The 14,981-nt window shown below is 42.6% G+C and overlaps 1 protein-coding gene across 8 annotated transcripts in view; it reads right to left on the bottom strand.

Annotated features, from left to right (window-relative positions):
• CADPS (calcium dependent secretion activator) overlaps positions 1-14,981 on the bottom strand; it is a 239,860-nt gene that overhangs the window by 93,894 nt on the left and 130,985 nt on the right. For all 8 annotated transcript variants that reach the window (XM_062585365.1, XM_062585363.1, XM_062585362.1 and 5 more), the window contains exons 10-11: positions 7,659-7,767; positions 6,189-6,401 (exon numbers count right to left, since the gene is read on the bottom strand). In XM_062585365.1, the coding sequence (XP_062441349.1) occupies positions 6,189-6,401; positions 7,659-7,767 (322 nt within the window). The remainder of the gene's footprint in view (positions 1-6,188; positions 6,402-7,658; positions 7,768-14,981) is intronic.

Raw genomic sequence — 14,981 nt, 5'->3', positions numbered from 1 at the left:
TCGATTCTTTTCTGCTCGAGTTAAAGGTTTAATAAACAGTTAAGGATTTTCCTGTAAATCACCAGACACACGCTATGCAGTGAACTGAAATCTAAGTTATCTAATGTTTGGCTGCTAAATAAATAAGGATTTGTAGTATGCACTTACATGTTTCCTCATGTGATAAATTAAAAACGTATTTTAGAAAACAGCTATTTATAACACAAAACATTGTTTCACAGCATTTTTATAACTATTTAAAAATACTTTGAATTAGATGACTGCGAATTTATATTTCGTTAAGTTAGAGCCCCATGCTTCTTAAAGCACGTAGAAGTGATTTACAGGCTATTTTTAAATTCATGCAAGTTATGTGAGAACTGAATTAACATTTTAATTCTGCATTCCTGCAATGAAGCATCTGCAAGTTGACAATACAGAAGACACAGCAGCGTTCTCATGATACCTCTATCTATCTAAAACAAAAAAGCAATTAAAGCACAAAACTATTAAAATAATCTAATAGGATAGCAATGCATTGTAGTGCAAATATATGTAATGTTGCCAAACCCAAATTCATTCATTCATTCACTCTTTCTTTCTTTCTTTCAGAGAGGCAAAAATCTGTATTTCCATCAAATTAACTTTTTTGTGGTAAAGTCTGATAAGAATCCTCTTTGGAAATCCAAACATTTAGAAAGCAAAAAAGGAAAGAAAAAAGAAAGTGTCTGCTGAGAAGGAATTCTGCCTGCTACCCAAGGGTATATTTATACACACACACACATACTCGCACACAGAAAAAGGAAGAAAAAAAGGAACAAAAGGAAAAAGAAGAAAAAGGAGTCTTGTTTGATGGCCAGGAGGGATGACACCACCTGTTCCTTCTCATAATTGCATTCAGATACTCCGGATACATATTTGCCAGCTCTCGTGACCCACTGATGCTATTCCCTCCTAAGGGAAGCAGGCACTCACCAGGTATTGGAGAAGCAAGCTTTTAGCACCAATGCAGAATTTGTATATTTAAGACTGAAGAAAGACTTAGGAAAATCTCTCTTAATGCGTAAGTTCAGGCTTTTGTCTTTTTAAAGTAGGTATTCTAATAGGAAAAGGCAAAAATTAAGGGGCAAAATAGCAATTCCCCTAGCTTATGCTTTAGAAAGCAGTGCTTTGATCGGTGTTTGAGACCCACACCACACCGACTGCTCTGCGACAATTTGGGGAAGACCAGCAGCCCCTCTGTGAGTGACGGATTTAACTCAGCGTGGGTCAGCCTTCCGGTCTCGTCCAAACACAGAGCAGACCGGAGAGCTGCCGTTCGCTGCCGAAATAATCCCCTCCTGGGTTTAGGTGAGAGGAAGCTGTCACGCCTTGGTGACTCCGGCTTGCTATCGCAAGGCACGTGTGGACACGGGCTTTGGGCTCCTTTGGAGTCCTGCACCTCGCCTTGCTCGGCGGGGCCTCCGCAGGTTTTCTGCCCTACCTTTCTACGCTTTGAGGTGTCCACGATTAGCCCCGCGCCGCTGGAGCGCTACGCCCAGCTAAGCATTGCAACGGAGAGAAAACGATATTGTCAGAGTGCAAAATGATCTGTTTTCAGGCAGTAAGCAGTCAACTGGATGTAAATTCCATGAAACAAAAGGAGGTATTATTTACAGTTTTATTGTGATGTTAATTAATATTTACATCTTGGAATGAAAAATAGAAATGTTAATGATTGGCTTTACTAAGAGGATCACTTGATGCCAATGTGAAAGCCAAGGAGAGAAGGCAATTATGCAAACATCACATGCATCCTAATTTCAGTATGGAAACTTACATTTCAAACCTAAATTCAGGAAAATAACATGGAAAGTTTTTACTACAAAATCTAAACATGAGAAAGATTTAAGAGAGAGAGAGAAAAAAAAAAAGCACATTGCATATGTCAGATAATCTAGTCTGATTATCTGAGCTGTGCTAGCTACAGGGAAGCACTTACCCTTGAGTCCAGCTAGAAGTTAGCAGGGTAAGAAGGAACAAACCAGAATAACATAAAGACTAGCAACAAGGCTCAGGAAAGCAGACAGGAGCCCTAACCTAGCAGCTAAATATTTGGGTTCAAGCAAAGAATGAAAAACAAACTTAAAAAGAACCAAACCAACCAAAAGAACACTTACAGCTGAAAATTTCGTATGAAGCTCAATAAACCTAGCTACTTATTATGGAGGAACAAATCATTATAAATTCTCAAAATAACCAACTCTTTGTATATGGTGTGACCAACAGTCATTAAATATAAACAGACATTAAAAATGAAATAGAACCACAAGTGGTATGTAAAACAAATACTGACCAATCTTTCATGTTAAAAAGTGTTTTTTTTTTTTTTTAAAAAAAAAGAATGTTGAGCATGTTTGGAAATTTTGTTTAATGTATCACTAACACAAAACGAACAGAGATTGGTACTGTCAGACAAGTGACCACTTTTATGAAGCTTAAATATTGCCAAAAGGTGTAATATGTATTGGCAGCATTATTAACTATAATACTGTGCATGATTTCAACAGTAAACAAGAACAGTTTTGGGTTTTTTCTTTTATAATGCAAATATTGGAGAAAAGCATAGCTTTGTGTTAATGGATTTTTTTCTTTTAAATTGTAGCAAAATAAAAAAAAGCAAAACTTTTCACACTAACAGGTATTGTTCACCCACATAAAAGGGATTGTAGACTCATACAAAAATTAATGAATAGCAGGATCTATTTTTTCAGTACTTAAATTGCAAATAAAACACATACCACCCTTGTTTAGAGCTGTCTGTTTACTTCCAAGTCAAGTGTTGCTATCAAACTAGAGATGAAAATTTCAATATTGTATAAAGTTTCTATTTGCTAAGTCAAATTAAGTGGGAACCAAATGAATTCACTAGTACTCCCAAGTTTTCTCAACAGCGAAATAAGTTATTCTCAAGTTTCTGCTTAACCGACAGCTCCATAACAGGAGTGGAGGGCTGGACTGTTTTCTGCATGTGCATGCATGCGCATGTGCCATCTCCGACTGCTACAACATGAAAGCTATAACAACAATTACTAGTCATATTGCTGAACATTTACTTTTTTTTGCAAATCCTTCGTTTACCATAGGTTCTAATAAACACTAAAAATACGTCCAGTATAAAGACAAATGTACAAGAATAAAATGTCTCAAAAAAGTCCTTACCTTTCTGCAGGCAAAAAAAAAAAAAAAAAAAGAGAGAGAGGAAAAAACACAAACCAAAAAACCCAATAACACACCAAGACCCTTTTAAAAATGCAATACTTGATACGTCTGAATTTAAAGACTTGATGACTTAAGATACGTATTTTTATAATTAAGACTCCTGATAGACCATCATATGCGCTGTGCATGACTCACTTCTGCTCTTCATTATTTAACTTCAGCACCCAATGACTTTTGCAATGAATATTGCCACATATAAACATTAAAATATGAAAACCGGATAGATCTTGTTGTTGAGACACTTGTGTACTACAGCATGCTTTCCCCCTCCTCCTGTAGGATGAAAGTCCTGTGCACAGTAAGCTTTCAAGAGGCTCTAGATCCAAGGGAGGAGAAGGGAGGAAGACTGAGGACAAAACACTCTCTATCTGCCAAGCCCAGATGATGCAAATGTTGCAAGATGTCACCAGGTTCAGGAGCTTACTGGTTTCCCTCTTTTATGCTTTGGTACACCATAATTTTAAGGGTTTCCTAGTGCCTGCAGCAATAAGGGGAGCCTGAAGCTGCCCAGCTTCTGGGAAAGACATATATTGTTGATGGAAGGAGGGTGGTGGCATAAAAGAGGCCGAATGATCCAGATTCAGGGCTATATTAGCATGAGGACAAAAGAGAGAAACTGGTCAGATACTGACCTCCCTCAGGGTCAGGATGCCCCCTGACACCCTATAGGAGCCAAGGGGTGAAATCCAGGCTGTTTTCACTGGAAGGAAGGAGGGGAGACCCCTGCCTCTTGACAGGCAAGTGAGATGGAAAAAGCAAGGTCAAACTTGTGTCATTCCTATGCCTTTGATCAAAGCCAGACTGATGCAGGTCTGCACAAACATGAGCAGCACAAGTCAGTGGCAGACGTGCTGTGCTGTGCTTAGATGAGGAGAGGACTCCTGGGCTCAGTTACTGACTTGGCCATCCCCTGGCAAGGGCCAGGAGAGCTATCCCTTCTACAACTTAGTTATCTTATGCACAGGGAGTTCAGCTCCCTGCATGGTGACAGCACACCTAAAGGCCTGGGGCATCCCCATCCCTCCCCTGGGTCCCGGCAGAGGTTTGCTGTGGACCGTGTCAGGCAACTGGGATGTCTCTGGGAAGGAGGCTTGGTTTCTCCTCAACATGACTCCACATAACGGTCCAGTAAACTGAAAACACGATAAATGAACATGAATTTACCCAGCAGAAAATTCTCCAGGCCTGACATATGCAGGATGGGAGAAGGTTGGAAGGAAAGGCAGTTCCCCAGTTCGAAGTTGTTATGCTGTCCTAATCTGTAGGGTCATACTGGGATGAACAAGAGTGCATCCTCTCTGCACCAACCACACAGCACAGTCCCGTAAGAGATGTTATCATCAGCTGAAAGTATCCTTCAGCATCACTTATTAGGGGAAGGAACTATAACCTGCATCTCTCTCCTCTGCGACACTGCAGGTTTTTAGCACTTAAAAAAGCAGCCATGGAACGTAAATGCTTTCCACTACAAATGGATGCAGAGAGAAGGACCCATGCCTGGTATTTCCAAGAAGCTTTTGATTAAACACCCTAGACTGAGATGAACACAAGCCCTGTGAGTGCATTCAGATCAGCATAAGGCAGCCAGGTCTGATGGCTAATCACAGAGATCAAACTTTTCACTTGTAGCAGCCCAATTGCTACCTCCCTTTCTGAGAGGCGAGAACCCAAATCCTTTACACCCTTCACCCTCTAAGTCAATGAGTTGAACAGGACAAACAGGATGAGAATCACTGAAATGAAAATACTGACTCCGTGCTTGCCAAACTGCACCATGCTACTTTCTCATTCATGTCAGAAGCAATGTAAGGCCAAAGGGAGCCCAAAATAAGCAAACATGTGGAGGATTAAAAAAAAAAGAAAAAAAAAAAAGAAAAAGAAAAAGTAGTGGTTTACCGCTGTAACATTGCTCACACAGATGTACGTCTTACATCGCTATTTTGGATACCGACATGAAAAAGTTAAACCAATATAAAAGAAGATCAAATGATATTTAAAAGCAAGCAGATGTTGCAAGGGGTATATTTTCCGAGTTCCTTGTAACAAAATATTCCAAATAATAGCAGTTTTGCAGAGAGGATTTTAAAAGTGTAGAAACATGATCTAATTAGAACTTTTTCTTATTTTACTTATGTTCTATTCTAACACCTACTTTTTATTGAAATTAACATGAAACGTTGTATGTTACACAGCAGAGGGATACGAGATATGCTACTGAGGTACATTAAATAAGAATGAGCACTTTGTTCTTCCTTTCAGTATGTATGCTGATTCCCTCGAATCACTTAAATGATGAGTGAGGAGGGATTTGTCTAGTTTATAATCAAATTACATTTGCAAGACAAAAGAAATTGCTCTAAATTTCAAATTAAGCAAACTGAGTATAACTGCACAGGACATGCAGCACAGCTCTGACTTAAAAGATGATTGCTTTAAATTCACATCTAACTGGCCTGCAAAGCAACCTGTTAAAAATACCATATGTTTTCCTACAGTTGAATATTCAACAGGAGACCTCTTTTTGTGTGTGTATTTCATACTTGCGAGATTTGCACCTGTAGTTCTGAGCACGTGATACATCTGATAGACAGCTAATGGCACTAATGAAGCGCTCTGATCTGGGTCTGCAGTTTATTGTGTGGGGGTGAAGCGTGCGTGTGCAGAAAGAAGGCTGGGTCTCAGACTTTCAGATCCCAGGCTCTCCTCCATCAAGTATTGCACTTTAAAATACTCATTGACAGTTTCCCCAAGGAATTTTGCTTCTCGGGTTTGGTTGTGTTAAACACACAAATTAACTGGTTCTGAATCCACTGATGTAAAAAGCAGCTTAATGATAATGAAATAAATTTGTATCGCATTCTTAAAACGTGTGCAAATACAGATTTACATTAGTGCAGAAAATCTTTCCATCAAAGACTTCTGCTCTCTAAGAGAACTTATTTACTTACAAAATTGAGAGATTGGGGCATCTAGCTGGGGCACATTTCCTCCTTTAGCATTTAGCTTTTGCACTTGGGTAGGCGGCACAGGTTTATGAGACTGGCCGGTGGCTCGGTACATGGCTTGGACCCACAGGATACGGTCCTGCTCGTCGTCACTTGCAAAAATCACCGTGTCTCCTTCCTTCACTGCGTTGAAGAATGCTCTGCCGCCCTCCAAACCTGGCAGGAGAGGAACGCAAGCTGTAAAAGTGGGCAAGAATTTTGCAGGTTTTGAGGCCAATGATGAGACCTCGCCTGGTCTCCCTGCAACCTGCGCTACAGGGGTTTCCCCAGCGAAGCCCCTGCTGCTCCGGGTTCCTGGCTAAGCTGAATCACTTCCCTGTGCCAAACTCACCGCCCATCCGAGAGTGACCTGGCCAGGGCCCTGGGTAACATCCTGCACTATGATTACCAAAACGTGCCCAACAGGCGCAGGGTCAATCGCTTCTCTCACCCACCCACCGTCCGCAGCTGGCCAGCAGGTACAGTGCAGGTTGGATTGCTTGAGCCTGGTTAAAAATGGAGCATAAGGGTTTTTAGGGGGATGTGCTGGGAGGCACATAGTCGTGATGTTGAGGGCACTAGTACTCAACGCTGCACAAACGCTGCTTGGGCCAAAAGGCCCCGGCCTTTTCTCAGATAAAACGCCCTTTCATTGCGGCATCACTGTCACTGCCTTGACAGCGGCTTCCTGGGACCTTGCTTTTTTATTTTTCCTGGGGCAGGGGGCGCATGCTTATTTCTATCTTTGCCCTGATTCAGTGTCCATCATCTTGTCTCCTTGACTTTGGTACAAACCTGGAGTCAAAGTTCTGACAATAAAACCTACTATTTCTTTCTTCATCTCCCCTGAGGGGGTGCTATTATCCGGGGCAGGGTGAGGAACACCATTCTCAGTGCATTGCCCCACTGAAAAAAAGAAGATATGGTGCTCCTCCACTTGCAAAAGGGTCTCAGCACCATGTAAACAAGTACACCCAAGTACCAGGATACTTTTCTGCCTCTTCTACTCAAACATTTATCCCCGAGAAAATGCAATAGGGAAAAAAGGTTGGTCCCACAAATATTTCCTACAATGAAATTGTAACTTTTTATTTAAGGACTATAATCTGGATGTAGAGGTTAGGATTATTACTCAGTTTGAGCATTCTGCTCACATTTGCATTTCACTGGGATTTAAGTGTCTTATCCACTTAGGTGCCCCAGAAAAGACTAGTCTCTCCTTCTTAATGTGCAATTCTCAGTTCATTTCCTTAAACCTATTTATAGCAAAGTCATGCATAGCTAATGAGCAGCATAAACACAAACATATTTATTATAATACTGATTCCAGTGCAGCTACAGGCACAGAGAAATAGGATTCCAGTTGGGGAGCTGTATTTAGCGTCACAGACATGAGCACCTCCTGCAGCAACCGTAAGCCGCTGGTTCCCGTACCTGGCTGTGGGTCGGTGTAGTCCACAGTGTATCCGTCAAGCTGCAGCAGCTCTTGAGGTTCAGCTTTTTTCTCCCGGTAGCTGCACATAGCAAATGTATATTGACTAACCTGAAGAAAACCACAAAGCTAAGATGGCACCAGGCGACCACGACAAGTTAATCCAAAGTGCTTACAAACGCTGCACATTTACGGCATGTTTACGGTAACTGGGGAAGAGGGAGTTTTAATTTTCATGGATATTGCCCACTTGAGACAGCCTAAACTTTTAGCACGCATTAGCAAAGCACTCTCTTAATACAGCCTGCTATGGCTGGCATCTAATTCTCAGCATCAGTATGTACAGTGGTTTAATTTCCTCCAAGAGAGAAAGCTACACGCTTTAAAAAACTCATTCATTCCCAGACAAGTGCAAGAGTGACACCCTGTCACAAACAATGTGAGCTAAATTGCTAGGTGCCAGTCATATTAAAGCAATCTTAAGATCCCACTGATCTCGGCAGTTGTTGTCATCAGTGCTGTAAATGGCAGCTCTCACTCCTCTGAGGTACCATCTGCATGACACGATACATTCAATGTCAAGTTCTTGACGGAAGCCTTCCCAGCCGCGGGGGCTCTGCCACGCTCCCGGCTCGCCTTCGGGAGGCCATCAGGCCGCATCAAGACCCAGCTCAGACTTTGCATGTTGCAATGTGGATCGTCTGGGAGAAGCCTGTGCGGAGAGCAAAGGATTCTCCGTGCTTTAGGCTAGGAACTTACAGGGAAATTTACTGTCAAATGATTTCAAATGACTTTGTTAAGGTTGTGTCACATCCTGGACTCCTTACATAATTTTATTAGTGTGGACATTTTCTTGACCTCTGGAGGAAACTTTGACTTCAGAGGGATCTTGAAAACTCTTGTGGATGGCAATGGATCTTGTTCGTCATTTGGGGGGAATTCAGGAAACGTCCTGAAAGAAGGGCTTCATGCAATTGCGCTCTCCCCCGCAGCCAAGCAGCTGAGGAGTTTGCCTCCGAACTAGGGATAAACTGCTCTCTTACAAATACACATGCAGTGCATATTTTGGTGGCATCTATCGCTAATAAAATGCCATTTACTTAAAGCAGGAGAGCCAGTTCTCTGGTTTCGCGTCTCCCAGGCGGTGCTCGGTATATTGCTGCCCTCTACGGGCCTCTGCTAGCTGCTAGCCTGCACTCAGCAGCCTCTGCCTGCGCCGTGCCTTACTCCAGGAACGGCTCCAAAAACCACCTAAGAATAAACCCTATCATTAACACGCCTGTGGGAGTAAGACTAAAAGTGATGCTTTAAGCATCTTGCATCTTCCTTAAAACTACAAGCACTGATGAAAGATTGACAAGTAACAGACCAATTGCAGGAGCACACTAGTGCATGTTACATGCTGTGAACTTTGAATGCCTACCATCTTACCGGCAACACAAAAATTAAAACGATTAACAAGAAGAAATCTAAAAATAGCTGAGTGCCCCACAGCACAATACTCAGACGACTCCTGCAGTTTTCATTCAGTTACACTTGCAGTATATTGCTGCCATCTCCTGGATGAGCTCTTGAATGCGCTTTATTTACGGGGAAGACGCTTCATTTCATCACAGCGGTGAGGATTTGGTTTGTCCCTGTTAGACACCTGTACTTTAGGGATGCCACAATAAATTTAATTCCTGAAATGAGTTACACTAATCCAGCTTCGATTAGACTATTTTTGTTCCTGTTGCTGCTCCACAGCCACAAGTAAAATTAATTCATTAGTTCAGAGTATCTTCTCTGACCCACAAAGTAAGGTCTAAATTTCAGGCTCTTCTTCATGTACAAACATTTTACCTCATCTTTGGATCCAGAAAATATTCTTCATCCATATCAATAAGCCAACCATGTCAATACATGGAACACACATTTTCGAGTCTGTAACTCTCCTTTTAAAAGTTAAAAAAAGACAGATACAGACAGCAGACTTTGGAGGAGGCATCCTGGGATAGACGCAGAGTGAGCTGCTCTCTCCTGTTAGCACTCGCACGCTCTCCCTGGAATAAGCTGCTGTATGTCATTATGAGAAGAAATCTATAGGTCAGCGTACAACATGCAATGAGCCTTGGCCTATCTGGCATCATGTCCTACTTACTCTCTGTCCATACAGCCAAAGTCCAAAGCCTAAGTTCAGGACTGCCCAGGAGCTTGTTCAAGTGCCTGGCAGAAGGCAAGGTCAGACTAGGCTGGAAGGAGGAGATAATGGTTTGCTACTGATGCCTTCTGGAAAAGGTGTCAACTGTGCTGTGCAGAGTGCCTGCACCTATCAACTCGAGCTAATGACTTTAAGGACCGGCATACCTGCTGACTCCTATCTGGCTGCCTACAGCATTTACTACCTGCAGTCAGAACCAAGCTGATGCCCCGGCTACCAGTGAAGGATGGCTCCTTCCATCTGTGGGTGGTGGTAAAGAAAAATCCTGCAAAACTAGACCCTGGAATGCTCTGTATGTAACAACTGTGCTTCTCTGCTGAACAGCACTGTAGGATCGGGTGGGACTGCAGCTTGCCTCGCATCAGCCCTCTAGAAAATACTGTGCTTTATAAAGCTTGCTTTCTGTGGAAGCCTAGAAGTGGCCAGACAAGTGAAATAGTTAATAGCAGAAATTCATCTTACAGCCTGCTGAGTTCACACCAAACCCATAGCTGAGTATGAGAGCAAGCGAGCAGATGGGATGGGCAAGATGAATGGTTTGAGTAATTGAAAAAAAAAAAACATGGATACAAAGAGGAAACTGAAGGAAGACTGAGCGAAAATTTTTGCCCAGAAAGGGACAAACTCTTGAAGCAACTGGGATTTCATCCAGGGATTAGATGAAGGACAGAAAAGGAGCATCTAAGGAAGCTGAAATGAGTGAAACTAAAAGAAGGGAAATAACCCAAGGCTGCCCTGCCTGGTCCATTACAAAAAAATGAGCACTATTTTGAGATATAATTTGAGGCAGAAGAACAGAAGGAAAAGAAAATGAGAAAAAAGAGAAAAAGAAACAAAGAAAATCAGGCAAGGGAAAATAGAGACAGCAGGAGACAAATGCCAAAGTTCACTTTTCCTAGGCTGCTAAATTAGATCTGACTTTCTTGGCACTTGACCATATTCTGTCACCAGCTATATAATTCTAGTTATTATTAAATACAGTGGATAAGTATTAACCAGCACTGACTTCATCCTTGTTTTACCACCAAATACTTCTGTTCTGGCTAGCACTGCTCTTCCGAGAATCCTGTTCAAACCTGTTAATTGTTGTTCCTCACACTTCCAGCAGAACACAACTCAGTCAGTTACTCACCCGTTTCTCACTGTTGACATATCAACGCCCCACTTGGGTTAAATTCTTAAATGGACTTTTCCTAGATTAACAGCATGCATTATATCCCAAGGGAGAGAAACTGTGCTAAGACACTGCCAGCTGTAATACAGCTTTCCACTTTGATGGGAGACTCTTGTCCTCTGGTTCCAGATGTACATTGCCTCCCCAGCCCTTTACTGACACAAATGAGCAGAGGAAACGATCTAGCTTAAAGAAACAAATGTGAAAACAACAGTTTTCACATCTCAGCACATTCATTCATCCCTAAACTGGATGTAACAGTTGTTCTAACATCTTCCTTCAACCAAGAGGTGTGTACGTGTTTTCCCAGGGAGGTCTGCAGGAAGGGAAACCGTGCCTGCTATGCCAGCCCGTGTGAGCAGAGTACATACTCAGGATCCACCTTAACCAAGTCGAATGGGCTCTGATGTCTGTTTAACCAGCAGCTCCCAAACAAATCCTCAACACTCAAGGCTCCTCAAGAATCACCACCCATGCCCAGTTTTCAGCAAAGGTTGAATTGAAAATATGATTTAATATGATTATGGGGACCAGTTATGGGTAATTTACCTTGATTTGAGGACTACAATCTAGGACTGCTAGTGTAGGATACTGCGATTTTGCTGAATATTCTCAAGTTCTGTTGGTTATTTGGAGTTACTGAATACTTACTCATTTCTTTTTATTCAGAATCAGCTGAGTTTTGCTGAAAGCAGGAACTGTCACTGTTAGTCTAAATTATAATGAGTTCAGGGAGTCTGTCACTAGAACAATAGATCCAGGCATAGACATTGCAACTGGTTTTAATCTGCAGAGAGTTGATCTGGTTCCAGCACCATGCTACAAACATCATCAGACACAATCAGCCAAAAATTGCTTCAAGCTATTCCACAGACATGTCATCCAGGTACCACAGAGTGTTACTTCCCATATGCTGCCAAAGCACAGAAATGGGGTTATGACAAGAGAAAAACAGATTCAGTCTGAAATCTCAGTGTAATTAATTCACTTGCCCTTACGAATCATTACAAGAAATTTCCTCTTGCAAAGCCAGCCAGCCCAACAAAACCAACAATAGTGTTATTTCCAGTACAGCACATTAGACCTTGCAAATAATTAATACAAGCTCTGTCAGCTAGGAAGAAATTCCAGCTTTTGCACGCTCAGGGGTCTAATTGGCACACGGGCTGAAATTTGTATGCTGTGCTCAGCCAGTTGATGCAGCAACTTAGGAAGCACTTCTAACATCTGTGATGGATGCACAGTTCCTCTCTCAAACAGTCACAGAGAACTTTGCCCTCCATTCTTTCCTTGCTTTTGCTTACCACCGCCACTGGTGTTACTGTCGCCTTTACGAAGCATTTTCCTCACTTGTGATGCTGTGGACCATTTCCATCCAAGCTCAGGGCCATATTCTGCCATCGCTTTCACACTGCATATCTCAGGATTTAAAATTAGGCAAGTAATGAGTCCCTGCCATGTAATTTACATCTAATCAGTATTCTGCTCTTCTGCTGCTCATCTCAAAGGGTGTCTATGAGAAGGGTGGGCACTGTGCAGAGAGGACTGCGATTCATTCAAAAGAGAAAACCACCCCCCCTCAGCGCACTGGCACATGTTGGAGGAGCAAGCATATGCACCAGCCCTGCAAGCCACGCCATGCCGCAAACCTTCACCAAAGGGCGGAATAAAGTCCACATGGGAGTGCATGCACCAAAGAGACGAGGCCTAGCTATAGAAATGGCACAAAGGAGCTGCTCTCACCCACTACACCCAAACAAATCATCTCTTCTCTTGTAGAGCATTCACAGCTACACAGACACAGAAGGTGCGAGGGATTATTCTGCCCAAATTACAAGTGAGTTATTGCTCCTTTCCCCTTCTCTCCAGTGCTTACAGAAGCCAACTAGCAATGGAAACGTGCCCTGTAGAGCTCCCCTTCTGTGTACTTGCGCAAAGCCTCTTTTCATACCAGTGAGGCACCACTGACACAAAGGAGCCAAGCTGCCATCAACACCTCCCTCCACGGTGCTGCCTAAGCCGTTTGGCACCTTTTGCCTTGTTTAGATGGATATGAAGAGTTTGAGTATTTATTACCATGTATTTCTTAACCTCTGGTACCACAAGGTAGAGTGGTACCATGGAAGAGCACGAAAAGAACTGAGGCTGGACTGGCTGCCTCCATCTGTAATGGGGAATGGGGGTAGGACAGGGCACAGGACCAGCAGGAGGTTAATGGAAGGGAAGGTAGACAAAGTTATAACAGAAGATACTACAGATAAGGGAAAGAGACAAGGGATCAGAAAGGAAACATATTTAATTATTCATCCAAACTTACAACCGTGCCTTTTGGCAGTGCTATGGACTGAGCAGACCACTAAATCCCAAACGGACAGCACACTTTGGATGCCCTCTCTCAGCTCTGGTGCAGACAGAAGCCTGGTGTGGATGACCGAGCTCCTGAACACGCGCTGCTCCTTGTCCATTCTTTACGTAACTGAGCCAGCTTGTCTTTCTGCCTGGGTTATTTTCTGCCTGCAGTTCAGCAGAGTTCAGAGCATTCTGGACATCAACACTTTCGCTTCCAATCCCTGTTCGTATCAGCACCCATCCTTTGCATTACATGAAAAGCAAATGACAAACATACGGACAGCAAAGTATTTTTATTCCATCTTTATTGCCTGCTGACATGTTCAATATGCTCAAACTACATCTGAGGGACTGCATAGAGAGTGTTTCTTGTTTATATTTGATGTACAGCAGAACACTTTACATTGCACCAAATGTTGAGCAAACGGTAATGTAAGAGAGGAGCTGCAGTGGCAGCTGGAATTTCTAAGGTGGTTTATGGAGTCTCACTGGGGGCAAAAGACTGCTCATCTTAATCAAATGAACTGCTTTTCTGGCTGGATTCTGCTCTTATCAGTGAGCTGAAGAACACAGATCTAGTAACAAGAGAAAGGATGTTCTAACTCCGAGAGCTTCAATTCTATGCCAAGAATACTTAGCAACTGAAAACTGAAGATGTAACTGCAACTATGTAAAAAGGCCCAGAAGAAAACCTTGAGAGAGACACAGGAATTAATGTCCTGGGATCTAAACCTGCAAATCCTTGCACACAGGAGTATCACTATGTTTATTTATGGGAGAATCTATTTTAGGAAAGAAAAATTGTTCCATCACACACAGGACCTCTCTGAGAAGGCCTCTACTTTAAAGAATCCCTGTGCACAAGGAAAAAAGTGACTGAAAACTTGGTCTAATAGAAATGAATCTGATCTTTTTCCCTAAGGATAAAGCAATACTAATTGCTTTATGGGTGATCATATACTGCCACAGCACTTCAAATTTAGACACAGCAAATGCATGTAGAAAAGCAATCCCTCGTTTTCAGTGTATGGTTTTATATCTTCTGTGCAAGAACAGGATCATTACACAACAGTCCCAAGAGGCCTTTCTTTAAATGTAGCCTCTGTTGGCCCTTAAATGTGAATCAATGCGAGATTCATTTCCAGAGGTCTAGCCCTGCAAGATGCTGGGGTCCCCAGCAAGGTGCAGAACACCTGCCTACCTACCTCACCACGGGACCTCCTCGCCAGGAGGCACCTACCTACCTACCTCACCATGGGACCTGGCTGATTCCTGCAGTGTGAGTGCATTTGCAAATCAGATCCTCTGGGAACGGATTAGACAGAACCTAAGCCAATCACTTCTATCTAAATCTAAATCTAAATCTAAATCTAAATCTAAATCTAAATCTAAATCTAAATCTAAATCTAAATCATCTACTGCCTGGGCAGGTCGAGGCGTCTCCTGTTACTGGTCTACACGAATACCCTGCCCTCTCTTCTGTGGCCTTTTTGACTCCATCCAGAAGGGAGAGTCCAAAACGATCACTTGAATTTTCCCTGTTGATTGCACTTGGTTACTGGACAAGGTGCTGAGCTGGTCTCTCCAAACGGGCTCTAACTT

This window comes from Rhea pennata, chromosome 12, assembly GCF_028389875.1.
Source record: "Rhea pennata isolate bPtePen1 chromosome 12, bPtePen1.pri, whole genome shotgun sequence".
In the NCBI taxonomy this organism is placed as follows: Eukaryota; Metazoa; Chordata; class Aves; order Rheiformes; family Rheidae; genus Rhea; species Rhea pennata.
Note: the sequence above shows the minus strand (reverse complement) of the source record. Positions and strands in the feature narration are given on the sequence as shown.